Source organism: Panthera leo, chromosome A3 (genome assembly GCF_018350215.1).
Source record: "Panthera leo isolate Ple1 chromosome A3, P.leo_Ple1_pat1.1, whole genome shotgun sequence".
Lineage (NCBI taxonomy): Eukaryota > Metazoa > Chordata > Mammalia > Carnivora > Felidae > Panthera > Panthera leo.
In genome coordinates, this window is record NC_056681.1 from 58,925,144 (window position 1) to 58,945,243 (window position 20,100).

At 40.3% G+C, this 20,100-nt stretch overlaps 1 protein-coding gene across 1 annotated transcript in view; it reads right to left on the reverse strand.

The window, feature by feature from the left end:
* The window catches only part of NPAS2 (neuronal PAS domain protein 2), a 194,090-nt gene that overhangs the window by 53,893 nt on the left and 120,097 nt on the right, over positions 1 to 20,100 (reverse strand). The window contains exons 6-7 of the mRNA XM_042931973.1: positions 10,069 to 10,217; positions 3,152 to 3,243 (exon numbers count right to left, since the gene is read on the reverse strand). Coding sequence (XP_042787907.1) covers positions 3,152 to 3,243; positions 10,069 to 10,217 — 241 coding nt within the window. The remainder of the gene's footprint in view (positions 1 to 3,151; positions 3,244 to 10,068; positions 10,218 to 20,100) is intronic.

Genomic DNA, 20,100 nt, shown 5'->3' on the forward strand with positions numbered 1-20,100 from the left:
ATATCAGGGTTTTTCCATGAGGGGCAAAGCGACCCCTCCCCCCTGCCCCCATTAGGGACATCTAGCAGTGTCAGCAGACATCACTACTGGGGTGGGTGCTGCTGGCATCTAGTGGGTAGAGGCTGAGGATGCTTTGAAACATCCGACGATGCACAGGATGCTCCCCCCCAACAAAGAATGATGAGGTCTGAGATGTCCATAGGGCCGAGATTAAAAAAACCCCAATAAAATTTATGGGTCATGGTGAACACAGAGGTACATCCTGGTACCTTTTGTTTCTTTTCCTAATTGGTTTTTTTTTTTTTTTTCAGTCATATTTTCAGCCCTCCTGGCGGTGAATTTTACAAGGTGGGGCCACTGTTGAGGATGTCAGCTGGACCTTTTAGGAAAAAGTGGGGCAGAGTACTGGGAAAATAGAAACAGTACAAATGATCTTCTTGCACAGTGAGCCCAAGCCCCTCTTGGATTTGTAAAGCATGTGGGTGTTAAAGAACTGAAGGTATTTATAGATGGAAGATAACTTTCATCAGCTTATTGGCGTTTCCCATCCAATGCGCAAGACGTGCGCTGAGTCACTGCTTGGAAAACGCTTGCTGTGGTTTTAGAAGGTCCCCTCAGTACCACCTGAGTGACTCAACACTCTGTGACTGGGAAGTCATGCGTCCCTCTCAAAGTAAAGTTGACTGTGATAACAGCTTCGGGGACACCCGAAACGCCATAATGGCCCAAATTTTATACCTGCCACATGCCAGAAAGACATGAAAACACCCCTTTATGTCAATTCCTGGGTCTGATGCTTCTTGTGTTCCCTGGGACAACCTCTGGGCTGTGAGAAAAGATCACTATAGCTTTTCTGAATAAAATTCAGAAGAAGTACTACAAATTCCTTAATTGCCAATCAACAAGAGCTTTCCCTTCTTTCCTTCCCTTCCTCCTTTTCTTTTCTTTTTTCTCTTTTCTTTCTTTCTTTCTTTCTTTCTTTCTTTCTTTCTTTCTTTCTTTCAGAGTGCAAGTGGGGGAGGGGCAGAAAGAGAGAGGAACCTCATGGTCATCAAGACATGGCATCTGAATCCGTCACATTCCCTGAAACGGCTCTGGAAAAGGAGAGGGCTGTGCAGCTAGAAAGAGACACAAACTAGTTAGAAATTGCCTAGTGGCAAATGGTGACAACATCATCCTGTGGGGGCCACTCCAGGGCCCAGGCCATCTGGGAGAATATACTGGAGGTATAGTTACTCATCTCCAGGTCTGTGTCTACTGAGGAGCAACAGGTTGGAATAAAAGTCTAAAACAAAGATCAATCAGAAGTACTAGTTGGTGGGTTTCCCAGACCCCTCAAAGCTGCAATGTGTCCAGAAGACCTGCTTGTTGTACAGTCTTAATTTCAGGCTTAATTCACTCCCCTAGCATGATTCCTTTAGATCCACTTCAAGAAGTCTATACTGGGAGCAGGGGAAAGTGCATAAAGAATATACATACAGGGTCGCCTGGGTGGCTCAGTCGTTTAAGCATCTGACTTCAGTGCAGGTGATAATCTCACAGTTGGTGGGTTTGAGCCCCACATCGAGCTCTCTGCTGTCAGCACAGAGCCTGCTTAGGATCCTCTGCCCCTCTCTTCTCTCTTTGCCCCTCCCCTGCTCATGTGCTCTCTCTCTCTCTCTCTCTCTCAAAACAAAATTTTTAAAAATCTTAAAAGAATATACATACAAATCTAAAAATCTTTTTCTAGAAATTCCAGTCTACTGAATCTCAGTCCTGCCTTTCAGCCCAAATATGTATCCATTTTTAACTTTATAAAAGTCTTGTTTCCTCAAACACTTCTGATTTCTTGAAACTCAGTGGGAAAAAAAGAAGGCTGTGCTACACATTCTGAAAAAGAGGCTGGGTGCTATAGGGTTATGCGTTTTAACTACTGTTCCCTAAGAATTAAAAGATAAAATGGTTTATGTAAAGTAGCATAATGATACATTAATTCAACATTATATTTCGCAAGCTGGTCTAAATTTAACATACTTAAAATGCATTGCTTCTGGAGAAAGTTCTGTATTTTCTTTAAATATAGTTCACATGCAGATTTAAGTATCTTTCATTTTATGCAAATGTTCATTAATGCGCTTATATTTCATAATATTTGGACATCTTCGTTCTGGCACTTTCTTACTCCAGTACTTTCTGTTTTCTGCATAGTTAATCTATGTAAATTAAAGTTTACATCAGTCTTGTACAGGCACCTAAGAGGAGATACAGAAAGAAGCCACTCTCCAAAAACCCTGCCAGGAACCACGGACGTGCAGCCAGTGCCTAACTTCCTTTCGCTGAACTCATTTGTCCCTGTTGCCTCTTCTAAGTCAAGGGCCCAGACGTGCCAGGTCTGGAGCCTTCTCTCCCTCCACTATCACGTCCATGCTCTCCCAGACTAATCCCCAGTTTGGAAGTCAGAACACCCAGCCACACGTTTCCGTAGCGACTCATCCTCATCTGTGAAGTTTCACCCAAATGTAAACACAGGACATTGAAGAAGCCCACTGGCCCAGATCAGCCAGATTTCCACAAATACAACCCTGGAGATGGGCGTGGGCACCTAACTTTCTGGAGGAAGACACATGAGCCTCTTTCTCAGCCCAGAAAGGGCAGGGAGGCACAGGGTCACTTACAGTTGACACCCACATGCCATGTTGATGCAACAGAACTCAAGTTCAAAGCCTAACTTGAAAAGAATTTTGTTTTCAAAACGTGTTCTACTAAGGGAAACATAATCACTGCATTCTAAGGAGGAGGCTCTCTGAGCCAAAAGTCAGTGCAGAGATGTAATTCTTCCTCCCCCTTCCCCCCTGTCTACCTACCTGCATCCTTGCCCTTCCCAGCTCCAAGATTGGGTGTCCCTCTGACTGGGAGCCCAAGAGTGGGGTTCTCCTTGCAGTCACGGATGCCCCAGCACACACTCACATTCAGTTTGGGAATTCTTGCTTCTACTGCCAAACTCAGTAGCCAAAATATAAGCAATAGCATGCAGAGCTCCAAGGGGTATCTGTTTCAAGACCTCTTTCCAGAGTCAAGAATAGTTGTTCACTTTGGGCACAGGGTCTTATCTGGAACAAGCAGCTACATTTTGATTTGCAACCAATGAAGCTAATTTGAAAGTGCATTTCACCTCCAACATCAGCTGGGTGAATTCTTCATTACTGAGGAATGAAGGCTTCCAGTCTTGCTGAATATCACAGATTTCCGTTTGCGCTGAGACTTCTAAAAAAAAGACACAAACTTTTATGTTAAAAGTCACCTTGGAATTAGAATTAACAAACAAAGCATGCTTATTTCTGTGTAATTTTTGTGTAAACTTCTGTGTCATTTAAAGAAGCCAGTATAAAGAAATGTTACCCTGATTTCTAAGGACTAGGGACTTTGGATGTAATGGACTTAAAAAGGTCTCTGGATGTTTTCACACCCTTTTAATGAGGTTCAGGAGAAGAGCACTCTACCCTCTGCATGGCCGGAGTGCCTGCCAGTAGCAAGCAGCACAAAGCCCTTGAATTTCTACAGGACAAAGCCCACCATCAGCAGTTGGGGGTTAGGTAGTTGTCACCTATGAAGGTAATGGAAACAGCGACTGGGATGGTAGGACGAGTTCCTCAGCTGCCTCTTTATGGTCAAGGCAAAGCAAAACACTTTAGAGATCTGGGATTTTCAAAATTCCAGAAACATCTTAGACTTGTAGTAAATGACCTACTGTGTCTATGCAGGATGTAGTGTAGTTTTCAGCATTTCCAGGTACTGAAGTACAAAATGTTAGACAAATATATGTTACTTAGTGGCTTTTACAGCCAGAATTTATTCTTATCAAACTTTTTCTAGATTTATCTATAATTTTCTTATTATGGTGACTACCTTGTACTGAAGATGTTATTCACATTTGTAAATGTAGTAGTCATTGGAATACATAAAACTCCTTATGCACCCTAGTTCTCTTGCATTTTTGAAAGTGTATTTTTTATTACTAAAATGTTCCTAATAATATTATTACAGAGAGATCAAATGCCATATCAGATATATTTGTTTTTCCTGCAGTTTATCCTCCATCTTAACCAGCATTTGCTCCACTATAAGTTGTAGTTGTGCCCTAGAGTGCTCGCCTTCTAATTGTTCCTGTTATTCATGAAATAGGAGAAGTATGTCTTTGAGATATATGTAGTCAAACCCAGTACGAGGTTTCTTTAGGGATTATTTTCTTGGTGCTCCCAAGATGGTTTCTTCTTCCAAGATTCTAAATGAACAAGCTATTTCCGCCACTGTGGCCAGAGGCTGCACAAGATGAAATGCATCCTGGGAAGCAGAGGCAGTGTGCTACACGCAGTTCTGGGCCAGTGTTCATTCCGGGGTGCCAGCCGAGGCAAGGAAGAGAGGGTGAAACTCTCGTTTCCTCAAATGGTTGCCATAGTTTGACCACGTAGGAAAGAAATCTACCAAGGCCATGTTAATAAATAAATGCCATAAAGGTCTCCCCCTTTCCCTAAGACATAAACTCATCTGTGAAGTTCTTTTGATCATTAGGATCAAGTTGTAGATTAACTGTCCAGGAGAAGAGTCTTTCCAGGAGTCCAAAGTTGATTTAGACAATGGTTCATTCAACTTAAGCAATAAAGGGAAATGAAAGACCCATTTCTTTTCTGTAAGTAACTTTTAGATCATTCAATATGGCTTAGATACTTTCCAAACACCAGCATAAGAATACTGAGAGCAGCCATTTTATTCACTTTGTATTTCAACAATTTGATTGTAATCCTTAGAAGTTAAGGCTCAATTCACAGCATATTAACTTTTAAAAATGTTTTCTTTTGAGAGAGAGACAGAGACCGAGACAGAGAGAGAATGAGTGGGGGAAGGGCAGAGAGAGAGGGAGACACAGAATCTGATCCAGGCTCTGAGCTGTCAGCACAGAGCCTGACACAGGGCTCAAACCCACGAGCCATGAGATCATGCTCTGAGCCGAAGTCGGATGCTTAACCAACTGAGCCATTCAGGTGCCCCATCAATTCACAGCATATTAAAAATGCGTGTGTGTGTGTGTGTGTGTGTGTGTGTGTGTGTGTGTGTCTATGTTAGATAAAATGTCTCAAGGCAAATAGAAAAATGTTAAACTGGGAAATAAAGTTCAGTGTTATAATCATGTCTCCATTGGCATTTGAGGTTCCAATATTAGAAGCTATAGGTGACAGGGCAGGGTTAGCAAAGAGGTGTGGTCAAAGTAATTTCTAAATAGCAAGGGAAACAAAACCACCTGGAAGCATTTTGTTTTCAGGAAAACATTGCAATTAATATTTAAACCACAAAATTCTACTATAGTATAAGTTGTAGTTGTGCCCTAGAGTGCTCGCCTTCTAATTGTTCCTGTTATTCATGAAATAGGAGAAGTATGTCTTTGAGATATATGTAGTCAAAGCAAAGTCTTGGAAATGGGGTAAAAACTCTCTACTAAGCTGGGTTAACATTACCCTGTCCAACAAAGGTGTTTCTCTTTTTTCTGCAGCTTCTTCACACAACCTCATTCCTTCTCCACTAAGGCAGACAAATTGAAGGGGCATGAATGAGGAACAGGATTCGATGTTGGAAGAAAATCCCATTAAATCAGCTTGAGATTTACACAAGAAAAGGAAAGCATGCAGGTCAGTCTGGCCCTGTAGAAGCAACATTTAGATGGGCATGGATAAGGCCGTGTGATACACTGCTATTTACATAATTTAGGGATTTATCTCTTAAAACAGATACTGATGATACAAAATGTATCTACAAAGAAACATGGTCAGGTTCTCAGTTTGATCTGGATTACTTCAAAGAGAATACATATGGATCAAGATTTATCTCCCAAGCTGAGAAAATGGGGATGCTTGAAAGATTATTGAGGAAAGAGTCATTATAAGTAATTATAACGACTACCTAGACCTAATCATCTTTTCTTACTGATCATGTGGTCTTGCTTTATCATGAAAGCAGAAAGCATGTCTAAATCCACAGTTCTTAACTCTGGCTGCACACTGGAATCACCTGAGGAGCTTTAAAAATACACATGCTTGTGCCTTACCCAGTAGTGTGCTAGTAAAAGGCTCTCCATCCCTACAAATAAAAAAAAAAAAGCCCTCTGCCATTTCTGTGGTGTAAATACTCCCATGGTGGCTGATTCTAAGCTGTCAACTAGCTTGCAAAACTCCTGAAAATTTAATAATCATCTTTTGCAAGCCAGGATGAGCCAGCTCCAGCTCACCACTGGGGTTCCACCCTAGATGTTCTGATGTATTGGTCTCTGATGTGAGACCTGGTTACATGTATTTTAAAAGCTCCTCAGGAGATTCTAATGGGCAGCCAAGGTTGAGAACCAGTAGTCTAAATGGCTGTGCTAATGGACAGCTATAGCACAGCTATGATACAAATATCTGTAAGAGCCCCATGAACTATGCCTTGTTAAAAAACAGTATGGTATAGTATTAAAAACTTGGGCTCTGGAGGCAGACTGCCTCATATAGATTCCCCATTATCATGGCTGGCTGACTCAGGTGACTGACCTAACGTCTCTGTGCCTCAGCTGTCTCATTTGTGAAATGATACTAACTTAGGGGAACTGCTATGAAGCTCATTTGTATAACTATACAAGAGTCCTTACAACAATGCCTGCCTGGCTCATGGTGAGGACTGAGTAAATGCTGACCATGTTATTCTCTACCCTATTGCAGATGCCTGTGGAGTTCATGTCCATTTGGATTATAAGTGAAGTTATTGTTTGTTTTTGTTTTTGATTTAATCCAAATTTTGGTCCAACCACTGAATTCCTCCATAAAATCTACTATGGATTTTTTGGGTTTTTTTGGAATATAGTATCACAAAGGATAAGTAAAATCCCGAGGTGATCCTGGTTGCATTTAAGGGGGCTGTGCAAACCAGTCTTTAGTCTTATAAAAAAGGTGAGATGGATATGGGTGCTCCTGGTGTTAGGAGGCTGCATTTCTGTTGACTGATCTTTTCCAGATCCCAATTTGACAATTCTGTAATTCTGCAGCAGACAGAGCCCAGCATAAATGTCACACTGATGAACTTGATCCCAGCTGTCCTATTTAACAGCTGTCCTGCTTCTCAGTGGCACTGACCTAGTTTGAGTAATTTGCGCAAAATATCTCAGTAATCAAACCAACCTGCTATTTCACTTAGCTAAATCATTATTTAGGAAACATAACCATTCTGATTAAATTATTGGGGCAATCGAATACTGCTGCAACACTTTATTCCAATCCTGCTTGATTGTTCTTCCCTGACTTTTAGCAAAAGCAATTAACATACTCTTTACACTCCCCTGGGCAGCTTTGGAAAAAAAAAGAAGGAGGATGTATCATTACTGTCATATTTTTAATAGGTATATACAATTATTAAAGAAATAATAAAAGAACAGCAAGTATAATGAAACTTTCTAATGTCCTAGCTGTGCCCTCTTCCATGAAATCATCTTGTCTAGGAAAATGTTCAGTGAAAGAGAAGCATCACTGTAAGCACAGAAGAACTGTAATTATCTCCTCAATAACCTGACATTTCTGACTTTATTATTTTTGGTGTCATGGTTAAGGAAAAAAAGAATTCTGCTCTTTTTGCTTGTTAATATCTACTGAACCCTCTTAACTCCTCCAATTTTTTGGTACCATCCATAGGTGAGCAGCAGGGCAGGGTGGTCAGTGCTAAGAAGTAAAATGGTTTAAAGGAAAAAGGTAAAAGGGAGAGAAGGTTATTTGAGAAAGACATAAGGTCAAGGACAGATTCAAGTGGTAACTTCATATAATAGAATAGCATATACCAATGAAAACGAACCAGTCACAACACTGGAAGAACACAGATTAACCTCATAAACATCATGTTCATAATGTATGATTCCATCTGAATAAGGTTCCAACAGCCAATCTCTAGTATTAGAAGTCAGAACACAGATTACCTTTGGGGAAAGCAGAGGTAGATAGGGAGGAAGGGCCATCTTTTGGGGAAGCTTGTATTTACTGACCTGGGTTCCTAGTTGTGTTCACTAATAAGCAGTGTGATAAGTAATTCAATTGTACAGTTATGATTTGTATATTTTCTGTAAGTGTTAAAATTTTTTTAAAAAAGAAAGGAACGCTGGGATAACTGGATATCTACATGCAAAAGGATGAATTTCAACACCCTATCTTATTCCATATACAAAAAATAACTCAAAATGAATCAAATACTTAAATGCTCACCCTGTAGCTTGTATACTTGAGGCTTTATCTATGGTTTAAAACTATAAACTCTTAGGAGAAAACATTGCTGGTGTAAATGTTCATATCCGTAGACAATGATTTCTTAGAATACCTAAGGCACACAAAACCAACAACAACAAAAAGATAACTAGACTTCAAACTTAGAAACTTTTGTAAAAGGACATCTGTAAGAAAGTGAAAGGCAACCCATGGAATGGGAAAAATGTTTGCAAATTTGCAAATTATATACATCTGATGAGGGTCTAGTATCCAGAATATATGAAGAACTCTTACGACCCAACAAAAAAAGATAAATACTCCAATTACAAAAGGTAAGTAGGGGCGCCTGGGTGGCTCAGTCGGTTAAGTGTCTGACTTTGGCTCAGGTCATGATCTCACAGTTCATGAGTTCGAGCCCCACGTTGGGCTCTGTGCTGACAGCTCAGAGCCTGGAGCTGCTTCAGATTCTGTGTCTCCCTCTTTCTCTGCCCCTCCCCTGCTCATGCTCTGCCCCTCTCTCTCAAAAATAAATAATAAAACATTAAAAAAAAGATAAGTAATCAACAAAGGATTTGAATAGACATTTCTCTAAAGAAGGATCTATAAATGGCCAATAAGTTCATGAAAAGCTGAACATCATTAATCTTTAGGGAAATGCGAACCAAAACCATAATGAGATATTGCTTCATACTCACTAGGAAGGCTATAATAAACACACCACACCACACCCACACCCACACCCACACCCACAACCAGACAATATCATGTTGGTGAGGATGTGGAGAAACTGACACCCTCACACACTGCTGCTGAGAGTATGAAATTGTTGCAGAAAACAGTTTGGCAGTTCCCTGAGTTACCACTGGACCCAACAATTCTAATTCTAGATATATATCCAAGACAACTGAAAACATATATCCACACAAAAATTTGTACACGTAGGTCCACAGACAGCAGCATTGTTCATAACAGCCAAAGAGTGGAAACAACACAAAACCCTCAACTGATAAATGGATAAGCAAAATGTGGTATATCCATACAATTGGTATTGTTTGGCCATAAAGTGGAGTGAAATTACTGACACTTGCTAAACTATGGATGCTAAGTCAAAGAAGCCAGAAACAAAAGACCACACATCGGAGGACTCCATCTGTACGAAATACCTAGAATATATAGAGACAAAGTAGGTTAGTGGTTGTCAGGACTTGGAGGGAGGGGAGATGGGGAGTGGCTGCTTTATGGGATGACAAAATTAGTGTTAATGGTTGCACAGCCCTTTGAATAGACTAAAACCACTGAATTATAAACTTTAAAATGGTGACTTTTATGGCACATGAATTATATTTTTTAAAAAAAGTATTTGACTGTAAATAAATTACTATTTTTTTCATGGTGTAGTTCAGAAAGCCAAAGAGTTCAGGGCCATGGCAGAGTTGGTTGAGGAAACCAGTACATTCCCATCCAGTGGAAAATGAATTCTTGGGCATTGCATCTCTTCAGGGCTGAATGAAAAATGCTTGCTGCAGCCATTTTTAAATCAAGACATTCCCACTGTTAACACCACTCCACTTGGGCTGGGTGCTACCTGTGAGGCGGCTCTGGGTTCTCTCCTCTGGCTAGTAAAGCAATTTGGGAGGTAAGCGTCCTCTCCCAAACCTGCTGGAGGTGGGATATTAAAGAAGGTGGAGTGCCTTTGCAAGAGGAAGCCTGTGACTGATGAGATCGGGCTTTGCCAGAACCAAGCAGAAGACCAGCTTGATGAAGTCATCGTCAAATGAAAGGACAGGAATGGGATAAAAATGGAGAGAGGCGTAACCTTTACCATTGTGTTTCTGTAAAAATCCAATGACCTTTTCCAGCACGGTGGTTTTGTCCATTTTCCGCGTGTTGCCAGGGAGCATGGAGCTAAGCTCTTTGATGAGAACATTGAACTGGTCCCGACGCTTCTTCTCAGACTTGTTTCGAGAAGCTCTGTAAGCACAGAACACACAGGTTACTAGAACATTCCACATCATAAAGGCTTTATTATGAAATAGAAGTATTTTCTATCAGAGTGTGTTCTGTTGTGATCATCTGATCAGAACCCTTTCAGGGAAAGTAACATTTGCCACATTTTCGCGTTGACTAATGGGGACAGAAAAATGTTTTGCTAGACTCTTGGCCACAAAGACAGACAGTGTTAATAAGTAAGTTCTGACTCAGATGCGAAATCTTACACAGATTAGCTCTGTTGCCAGATGCTGCTCACTCTGACTTCATGGAGCTTTAACCTTCAGAGAGCAAATGACATGCTGTGTACATGGCTGCAGCCCAGAGGGTTTTGCTCTGATAGCCCTTCCTTAGGCTTTAACTATAGCCCCTCCAACCCAGAGCACCCAGCCCTTGGCACTGAGTTCCAAGGGCAAACCAAATTCCCTGAGTGTCTGGCAGGGAGCCAGTGCCACACAGGGCATATGTCCTGGCCTCTGCCCCAGAACTCGTCATCCTGTTGGGGAGACGAAGCATAACCGTCTGCAAGCCATGCTCGACCCAGGGCCAATGTGTGACAGAGAACGCATATGGCTGTCAAGCTGCTGAGAGCAGATGAACCCTTTTAAAGATGACATAGAGGAGCCTTAAATGAATATCACTAAGTGGAAGAAGCCAATCTGAAAAGGCTACATACTGTATGATTCCAACTATATGACATTCTGGAAAAGGCAAAACTATGGAGACAGTAAAAAGATCAGTGGCTGCCAGGGGTTGAGGTGGGGATGGATGAATAGGTGGAACACAGAGGACCTTAGGGCAGCAAAACTACTCTGTATGACATTATAATGGTGGATCCTCATCATTATACATTTGTCCAAACCCACAGAACGTACAACACCAAGAGTGCTAATGTAATCTGTGGACTCTGGGTAATAATGATGTGTCGACGTAAGGTTCATCCATTGGAACAAATGTAGCACTCTGGTGAGGGATGCTGATAACAGGGAGGCTGTCCATATGTAGGGATGGGGGATATATGGGAAACCTCTGTATCTTCTGCTCTATTTTTCTCCACTCTTTCTGTGAACAACTACTCCAAAAACAATAAAGTCTATTTAAAAAATGACATGCTACACTGCACAATCTATACAGAGAACAAAGTAGAGTCCTTCGGCTTGAGAGGAGGGGACCTCTGAGGAGGCCTGGGAACCTCAGGAACTGGAAGAGGAAAACATGGCTCTAGGGGCCACTCTCCTAGATGGCTAAACAAGGAGCACGTGCCATAGGAAGCCTGCCCTCACCCTGAGGAGGTCTGGGAAACAGCACTGCTCTAGAAGACTTGATCTTTAAAATTTTTTTTTAACGTTTTATTTATTTTTGAGACAGAGAGAGACAAAGCATGAACGGGGGAGGGGCAGAGAGAGAGGGAGACACAGAATCGGAAGCAGGCTCCAGGCTCTGAGCCATCAGCCCAGAGCCCGACGCGGGGCTCGAACTCATGGACCGCGAGATCGTGACCTGAGCTGAAGTCGGATGCTTAACTGACTGAGCCACCCAGGCGCCCCAAGACTTGATCTTTAATGACATGCCACAGACCCAGGGGCTGGATCTCAGCCCCACAGGACTAGCTCCTCATCAACAGTCACCTTAGTCAAAGGTGAGCCAGAGCTGGGAGAGCTGACCAACCTTCTTCAACTCACCCAGGGTGGGCTTGTTCCACAAAGTTGGCTCCCTGAGAGAGCGGGAGCCACAGTGGCAGGGCCCGTTAAACATGGTCTACTTGCTCTACGTACCCTGGGGTCTGGCATCAAGGTGCCCAGGACGGCTGATCACTTATCAGGAGGCTGTTGGCCAGCATGAAGTCAGGACTGGGTGCTGGTAGCTTGTGACGATTCAGCAAGTTCCCATCAGGGGAACTGGCCTCCCTTGGGGTAGGTATCCACATCTACAGGTATCAATGTCAATAATGATTCTGCCTTCCCAAACAGCCCTTGTAAACACAGGGACATGATGAAAATATCCTTTTCTTAGATGCCACGATGGCCATTACCACTCTGCCTCTGCCTGAGGACACATGACCTGCCTTTATTTCAACACACCTGTTTACAAACCATCCTTTGCTGATAATATCTTGGTTTGGGCTCCTTTCTGATAACACCTGAGGCAATTCTTTACAGCTCACTTCTCAAGTGTGTGGTCACTACCCATATGTAAGGATCTCTTCCTTTTCCTGACTTTTCCCTCATTCCTATCCTTGGATAGGGGTTTCTACAAAGGCCTCATTCCTAACCAAGTAACTGCCCTCACATGTGTTCTCAGAGTTGCAGACTGAATGCAGGTGTCCAAGGAAGAACCTAAGGTGCCTTTTGCTAGTCTAGGGTAAAAAGCCTAATGTTCAAACACATGGGAGAGAAGAAAGGAACCTTTCAACTTTCTGAGTGACTGTCTATGCATTATAAATAATTTTTTGGCCTAGATTTTAAGAGTGACATGCAGCCTCCTTAGCCAAAAAAAGCTCTGTTCCTGTCCTAGTTTGCCCATTATAAATTATTTGTGAGCCGATAACACCCAGCTCATTATTACTCTGTTCTCTTCTTCAATGGGTGTAATGACAACCAACATGGCCTGGCAGAGAATACGATGAAGGCTTATATCATTAGTGACAGAAACACAAGCTTGTTTCCGTCAGCCTCCGCCTGGGACACACTATGGTGCCCACTGGAAATCGGTCAATGTCAGCTGGATCTGCAGCTCTGAGGCAAGAGAAAGAAAATGAGCCTCGAATGACCTTATTTCCAATAAGGAAGTCAGCTTGGCAGGCCCCGAGACACCACACATAAGGCACTGGCGCAACCAGCTGAAAGACACTTAATCAGCCTCTGGGTTTGTTTTTTCTTTTTTACATCATTATTTACATTCAACAAAATTCACCCATTTTAAGTGTCTGGTTTGATGAAGTTTGGTAATTGTGTAACCACCACCGAAACCCAGAGACAGAATGGTTCCCTCATCCTGAAAGGTATTCTCTTCCAACTTGCTGATGTCCCCCTTGATGACAGCCACAGGAAGCCACTGCTGTTGTCAGTTTAGTTTTGCCATGTTTAGAATTTCATACAAATAGAATCAGACAGCATATAGTCTCTAACGTACATGGAGCATTAAGTTTTTGAGATCCATCCATGTTGTTGCATACATTAACATTTCATTCCTTTTGATGGCTGACTAGTATTCCATTGGGTTGTTTCCAGTTCAGGGGTATTGAGAAGAATGCTGCTGTGAGCAGTCACATCCATGTCTTTGTGTAGACATAGGCACACATTTCTCTTGGGTAAATACATAGGTGTGAAATTGCTAATTCCTATTGTAAGTATATATATGTTTACTAGTTCATTGTTATAAGATACCGCCATATTGTTATGCCAAGTGGCTTACTGTGCCTGCATTTCCACCAGCAATTTATGCTTCACATGCCTGTCAACATGTGGTATTGTCTGTCTCTTCTTCCTTTAGGCATTGTAATGTTTCCCCATTGTGGTTTTAGGTTGCATTTTTCTGATGACTAATGATGTTGGACACCCTTTCACATGCTTACTGTTGTTTCATATATTTTCTTTTGTAAAATGTCTGTTCAAATCTTCTGCCCATTTTTCAGTTGGGGTGTTTCTCTTCATATTGGATTTAAGAGACAGGAGAGGGAGAGGGAGAGAAAGAGAGACAGAGAGAGGGGGAGAGAGAAAGGCTGGAAGGGAAGGTGTGTGTGTGTGTGTGTGTGTGTGTGTGTGTGTGTGTGTGTGTTAAATATACATTGATACAAACCTGACCCTTTGGTTTGAATGAAGGGCTCAAAAAGCCCCCAAGTTATATTTCCTAGTGTCCCTCAAGGGATATTGGTTACACAGATAACCTTTGCTGGGTACTTACTATGTAACAGGCACTATTTTAAGTGCTTCACATATATTAATCCTCATGATGACCCTTTAAGATAGATACTATTATCCCCATTTCACAGATGAAGCAGCTGAGGCACTGAGAGGTTGTGTGACTCACTGAAGTCACATCAGTAGGCAGTGGTGGAGCAGGCTGGCTTGGATGCCCATGCCGTGAAGCGCTGCACTCTCCTGTTCCCTTCCACAACTCCCTCCAGAACCACCGTGAAGATATGTGTTATGGAACTTTGTACCAGTGCTCTGGAAGCACAGGACTAAGAGTGACGAATTCTGGCTGCTTGAGGTTATAGCACAGAAACAAAACACATTCTGCAGAAAAATGGCATTTCATGCTAATAGGATAATGGTATTTGTGTTCAGGGAAGAATGCTGCAGAAAAACAACTAAAAACAGCCAACTAAAAGAAGCTTAGAGTCTAGAGGAAGAGATGGATTTCACACATCAGGTACAACATGATAAGGGCTAGGTGACAAGTTTAGACAAATTGCCAAGGGAGTTCACAAAGGAAGGAGATCAGCCCTGTGAGGCGGTGAGGGGAGCCCTCAGGGAAGGGGCTGCATGCAAGGTGGCCTTGAGGGGTGGGCAGGCAGGCGGTGGGAAGACAGCCCAGGAAGAGCTGACTGGCCAGGTTTGACAGGACAGTTGGGGACATGTGAGAAAGTAAAGTGAGAGAGAGGACAAGAAGAGTGAGGTCAACCACAGTCTCAAATGCCAGTACAGGCAATCTGGTCTTGGCTTTTGGATGAATCCAGGACAGGGTACTGATGGACAGTCTGGGGGAGGGAAATGGTTAAGAAACCGGGGAAAGGGGGAAAGGGACCCCAGCTCAGGGGGAAGTGAGCAGAGACAGGAAGGAGAGGTGAGGCTGGTCAGCCACAGTACTGTGCCCTACATGGCTAGGGACTCTGCTCCCTGAATTGGGCACTAACCAGACCCACTATGTGGAGCATGGGGGAGAATGTGGGGGTCAGAGGCAAAGGAATTTCACCTGAATTTCATTTGTCTATGAGAAAGTAACACTGATGATACATATCTTTAAGATTATTACTCTTAAAATGAACATATGGTAAACATTTTCTTTTGGGCACAGTTCTATAAATTTTTGCATGTGTATAAATTCATGTAACCATCATCATGACCCAGAGACAGAAGAGTTCCCTCTAAAGCTCCTTCATTCTCTCCATGCCTGTTAACCAACGGCAAGCCTTGTTCTGTGTTCCATCACTATGCTCCCTTGTGGAAAATGTCATAGAGATACAATCATACAGCATGTAACCCCTGAGCCTGGCTTCTTCTACCCACAGAATGCCTTTGAGATTCATTCAAGTCATGGTGCCTATCAGTACCTTGCCCCTTCTTAGTGCTGAGCACTTTTTTATTGTATGGATGTCCCACAGCTGGTTTATCCATTTACCTGCAAAGGAAATTCAGGTTGCTTCCCACTTTTGGTGATTATGAAGAGAGCTGTTGTATGCATTTGTGTACAGGTTTTTGTGTGAACACAAGGTTTTAGCCCTCTGAAGAAAGTAACCTGGATCATATGGAAATTGTATGTGCAACTTCATAGTAAACTGCCAAACTGTTTTCCAGAGTGGCCCTACCATCCTACCTCTCACCAGTCCTATAGGAGTGAACCAGATGTTCTATGTCCTTAAGGGGAGTTAGTATTGTCAGTACTTTAAAATTTACCTAATCTAAGACATGTGCAGTATTATCTCACTGGGGCTTAAATTTGCATTTATCTAATGGCTAATGATGTTCTACATCTTTTCATGTACATTTTTTTGCCATCTTATATCTTCTTTGGTGAAGCATTTGTTCATGTCTTTTGCCAATTTTTAAATTTTTTTAATGTTTATTTATTTTTGAGAGAGAGAGAGAGAGAGAGAGAGAGGGCAGGGGAGGAGCAGAGAGTAAGGGAGACAGAAGATCCAAAGAGGGCTCTGCACTGACAGCAGAGAGCCTGATGTGGGACTTGAACTCATGAACCATGAGATCATGACCTGAGTTGAAGTCAGAAGCTTAACTGACTGACCACCCAGGCATTCTGCTCATTTTTAAACTGGGCCTTTTATATCCTTACTGTTGAGTGTTAAGCATCCTTTATATATTCCGACACAAGTCCTTTGTCCGACATATGATTTGTCCGTATTTTCTCACTGCTCACCTTTTTATTCTCTTAATGGTGTCTTTCACAAAGTTTCTCATTTTGATGAAGTCCAAGTTAGCAATTTTTTTCCTTTTGTGGATTGTGCTTTTGTTGTCAGGTCTGGGAACCCTCTGCCCAACCTCAGACCAGAAATTTACTCCTGTGTTTTTTTTTTTCCAGGAGTTTTACACATTCCACATTTCACAATCCATTTTGAGTTAGTTATTTTTATAACCTATAAGGTTTAGGTTGAAGTTTATTTGTTGTATATGGATGTCCAATAGTTCCAGCACCACTGAAGACAAAGCATTCCTACATGGGATTATTGTTGCACCTTTGTAAAAAAATCAGTTGGTCATATTTATGTAGGTCAATTTCTGGGTTCTCTATACTCTCTATTCTGTCTCATTGACTATGGATCTATTCCTCCACAATGCCATGCTGTCTCAATTACTGTAGTTTTATAATAGCCTTAAAATTGGATCATGTGATTCCTCCAACTTTATTCTTCTTTTTCAAAATTATTTTGACTATTCTAGTTTCTCTGTCTTTCCATTATAATTTATAATCAACTTGTCTATATCTACAGAGTTCTACCAGGATTTTGATTGAAATTGCTTTCAATTTTTTTAATGTTCACTTATTTTTGAGAGAGACAGACAGAGCACGAATGTGGGAGGGGCAGAGAGGGAGGGAGACACAGAATCTGAAGCAGGCTCCAGGCTCTGAGCTGTCAGCACAGAGCCCGATGCGGGGCTCGAACTCACAAACTGCAAGATCATGACCTGAGCCGAAGTCAGACGCCCAACTGACTGAGCCACACAGGCACCCCTTGATTGAAATTGCTTTAAATCTATGGACCAATTTGTGGAAATTTTGCATTTTTACTCTTTTGAGTCTTCTAGTCATAAACACAATATATTTTTCTATTTATTTAGGTTTTCCCTGATTTCTATCATGAGCATTTTGCAATTTTCACACATATATCCCATATATAAATTTATACCTATTTCATTCTTTTGGATTGATTACAAGTGGCATGGTATTTTTAATATTAGTTTCTAATAGTTCAGTGCTAGCCGACAGAAAGATGATTTGTGTGCTGACCTTGTGTATCCTGTCAACTTACTAAATTTATTTATTAATTATAGGAGTTTTATATTTCTTTGTTTTGATAAATCTCTTGGGATGTTCTATATATACAAACATGGTATCTTTGAATAGGTTAGTATTATTTCCTTTTTTCCAATCAACATGACTTTGCTTTCTTTTTCTGTCTTACTGCTCTATGATATTGAATAGGAGTGATGACAGCAGATACCTTTGTCTTATTCCCCACCTTAGGGGGAATATGTTCAGTCTTTTGCCAATAAGTATATCAGCTAATGGTTTTATGCAAATGCCCTTTATCCAGTTTAGGGAAATTCTCTCCTATTCCTAGTTCGCTGAGTTTATATCATAAATAAAAGTTGAATTCTGTCAAACCCCTGTCAAAACCCTGTATTCATGTAATATGATCATGTGGTTTTGGTTTTTCTTCTTTAGCTTGCTAACTTGGTGGATTATAATGACTGGTTTTTGAATACTGAACAGCCTTGCAATCCTTGGATAAAACTCCACTTGGTCATGATGTAGTTTACATATATGTATACATGATGTATATGTCACACACACACATATACAACTTGCTAAAGTTTTATTGAGGATTTTTACATCTGTGTTTATGAAGGATATTGGTCTGTAGTTTTCTTTTCTTGTACTATTTTTTTTCTGGGTAATGCTTGTCTCATAAATAAGTTGGGAAGTATTTCCTTCTCTTAACTTTTTGGAAGGGACTGTGTAGAATTGGTGATATTTTTTCTTTTAATGTTTGGCAGAAGTTATCAGTGGAACCATCTGGGTCTGAGATTCCTTTTTTCAGAAGACTTTTAACTACACATTCAATTTCTTTATTAATTATAGGACACTTCAAGATTTCTATTTCATCTTGTAGGAGTTTTGATAGCTTCTGGTTTTTGAGTAATTGGTACCTCTCATCTAATTTGTCAAATTTACATGGATACAGTTGTTTATAGTATTCTATTATGGTCTTTTAATGTCTTTTTAAATGTCTGAAGGGTGTGTAATAATATCTCCTTTTTTACTCCTGCTATTGGTAATTTGTGGCTTTTTTTTTTTTTTTTTGGTCATATTTGCAAAAGGCTTACCAATTTTATTGATTTTTTTAAAGTTACCTTTGGGTTTTCTCTATTATATTTCTGCTTTCAATCTTATTGATTTCTGCTCTCACATCTATAATTTCCATTCTTCTTTTTGCTTTGAATTTATTTTGCTCTACTGTTTATAGTTTCATAAGGTGGAAGCTTAGTTATTGATTTGAGACTTTTCTCTTTCCTACTATAATCATTTAATGCTAGAGATTTCCCTCTAAGCACTGCTTTCACTGAAACCCACAAGTTTGGGTATGTTGTATTTTTTATATTTGTTCAGTTCTAAAATTCTTTGAGACTTCCCTTTAACCTTTGAATTACTTAGGAGCCAAACTGTTTAACTTCCAAGTTTTAGAGATATTGTTCCTGCCATCTTTCTGTTTGCAATTTACTTTCGGTTCATTTAGACTTGTTTACACTTATTTTATAAAGCAGAATTTGGTTAGGGAATGTTCAATGGGTACTTGAAAACAGTGTGTATTCTGCTATTGGTAGGTGGAGTATTCTATAAATGTCAATGGTGTTTTGGTGTTTTTAAATTCTTCTATACCCTTGCTGACTTTCTCTCTACTAGTTCTATTCCTGAGATAAGCATATTAAAGACTCAGTAAACTTCTTTAGGTTGTGCTTCATGTATTTTGAAGCTCAGTTGTTAGGTGTATACACATTTAGAATTGCTATGTGTTCTTGGTAAATTGACTAGTATTATGTACTGTCACTATTCCTGGAAATTTTCTTTGCTTTGCAATCTACTTTATTTTATATTAATATAGTCACTCTGGCTTTCTTTTTATTAATTTATTAATAAATTAATTTATTAATTTATTAATGAATTAATTTATTAATTTATTAATGAATTAATTTATTAATTTATTAATGTTTTGTGGTATATCATTTTCCACAGTTTTACTTTGAACCTACTTATATCATCATATTTGAAGTGAATACCTTGTGGACAGCATATAGTTAAGTCATTAGAAAAATTCATTCTGACAATCTTTCTTAGTTGGCATGTTTAGACCATTTACGTTTAATATAATTATAAGTTTGGATTTAGGTATATCATTTTGCCATCTGTTTTCTGGGTTTTTTTTCATTTTTTTTGTTTTTGTTTCTATTTCTTCTATCCTGTTTTCTTTTGGGTTGTTTAAACATTTTTAGTATTTCATTTTAATTTATCTATTATATTTTTATTTACTATAGTTCCTTGTATAGTGCTCAGTAATTACTCTTTGGATTATAATATAAAAATTATCTTTTCAGAACCTACTTATAATATTTTACCATTTAAAGTGGAATGTAGAAACTTTTTTCCATATAGTTCTCTATATACTCCCTTCCTTTATGATGTAGTCATCTTGTGCCCTACATCTACATACAGTGAATCAGATCAGATTATGTTGTTTTCCCCCAAATGTCAGACTATTTATTCTATGTAGCCAGATATTTACCATTTCTCTTCTTCCTTTATATCTCATACTCCAAGTTTCTATCTGGTATCATTTCCTTTCTGTTATAACAGCTTCCTTCAGCAATTCTTTCAGAGAAGGTCTGTTGATAAGAAACTTTCTTAGTTT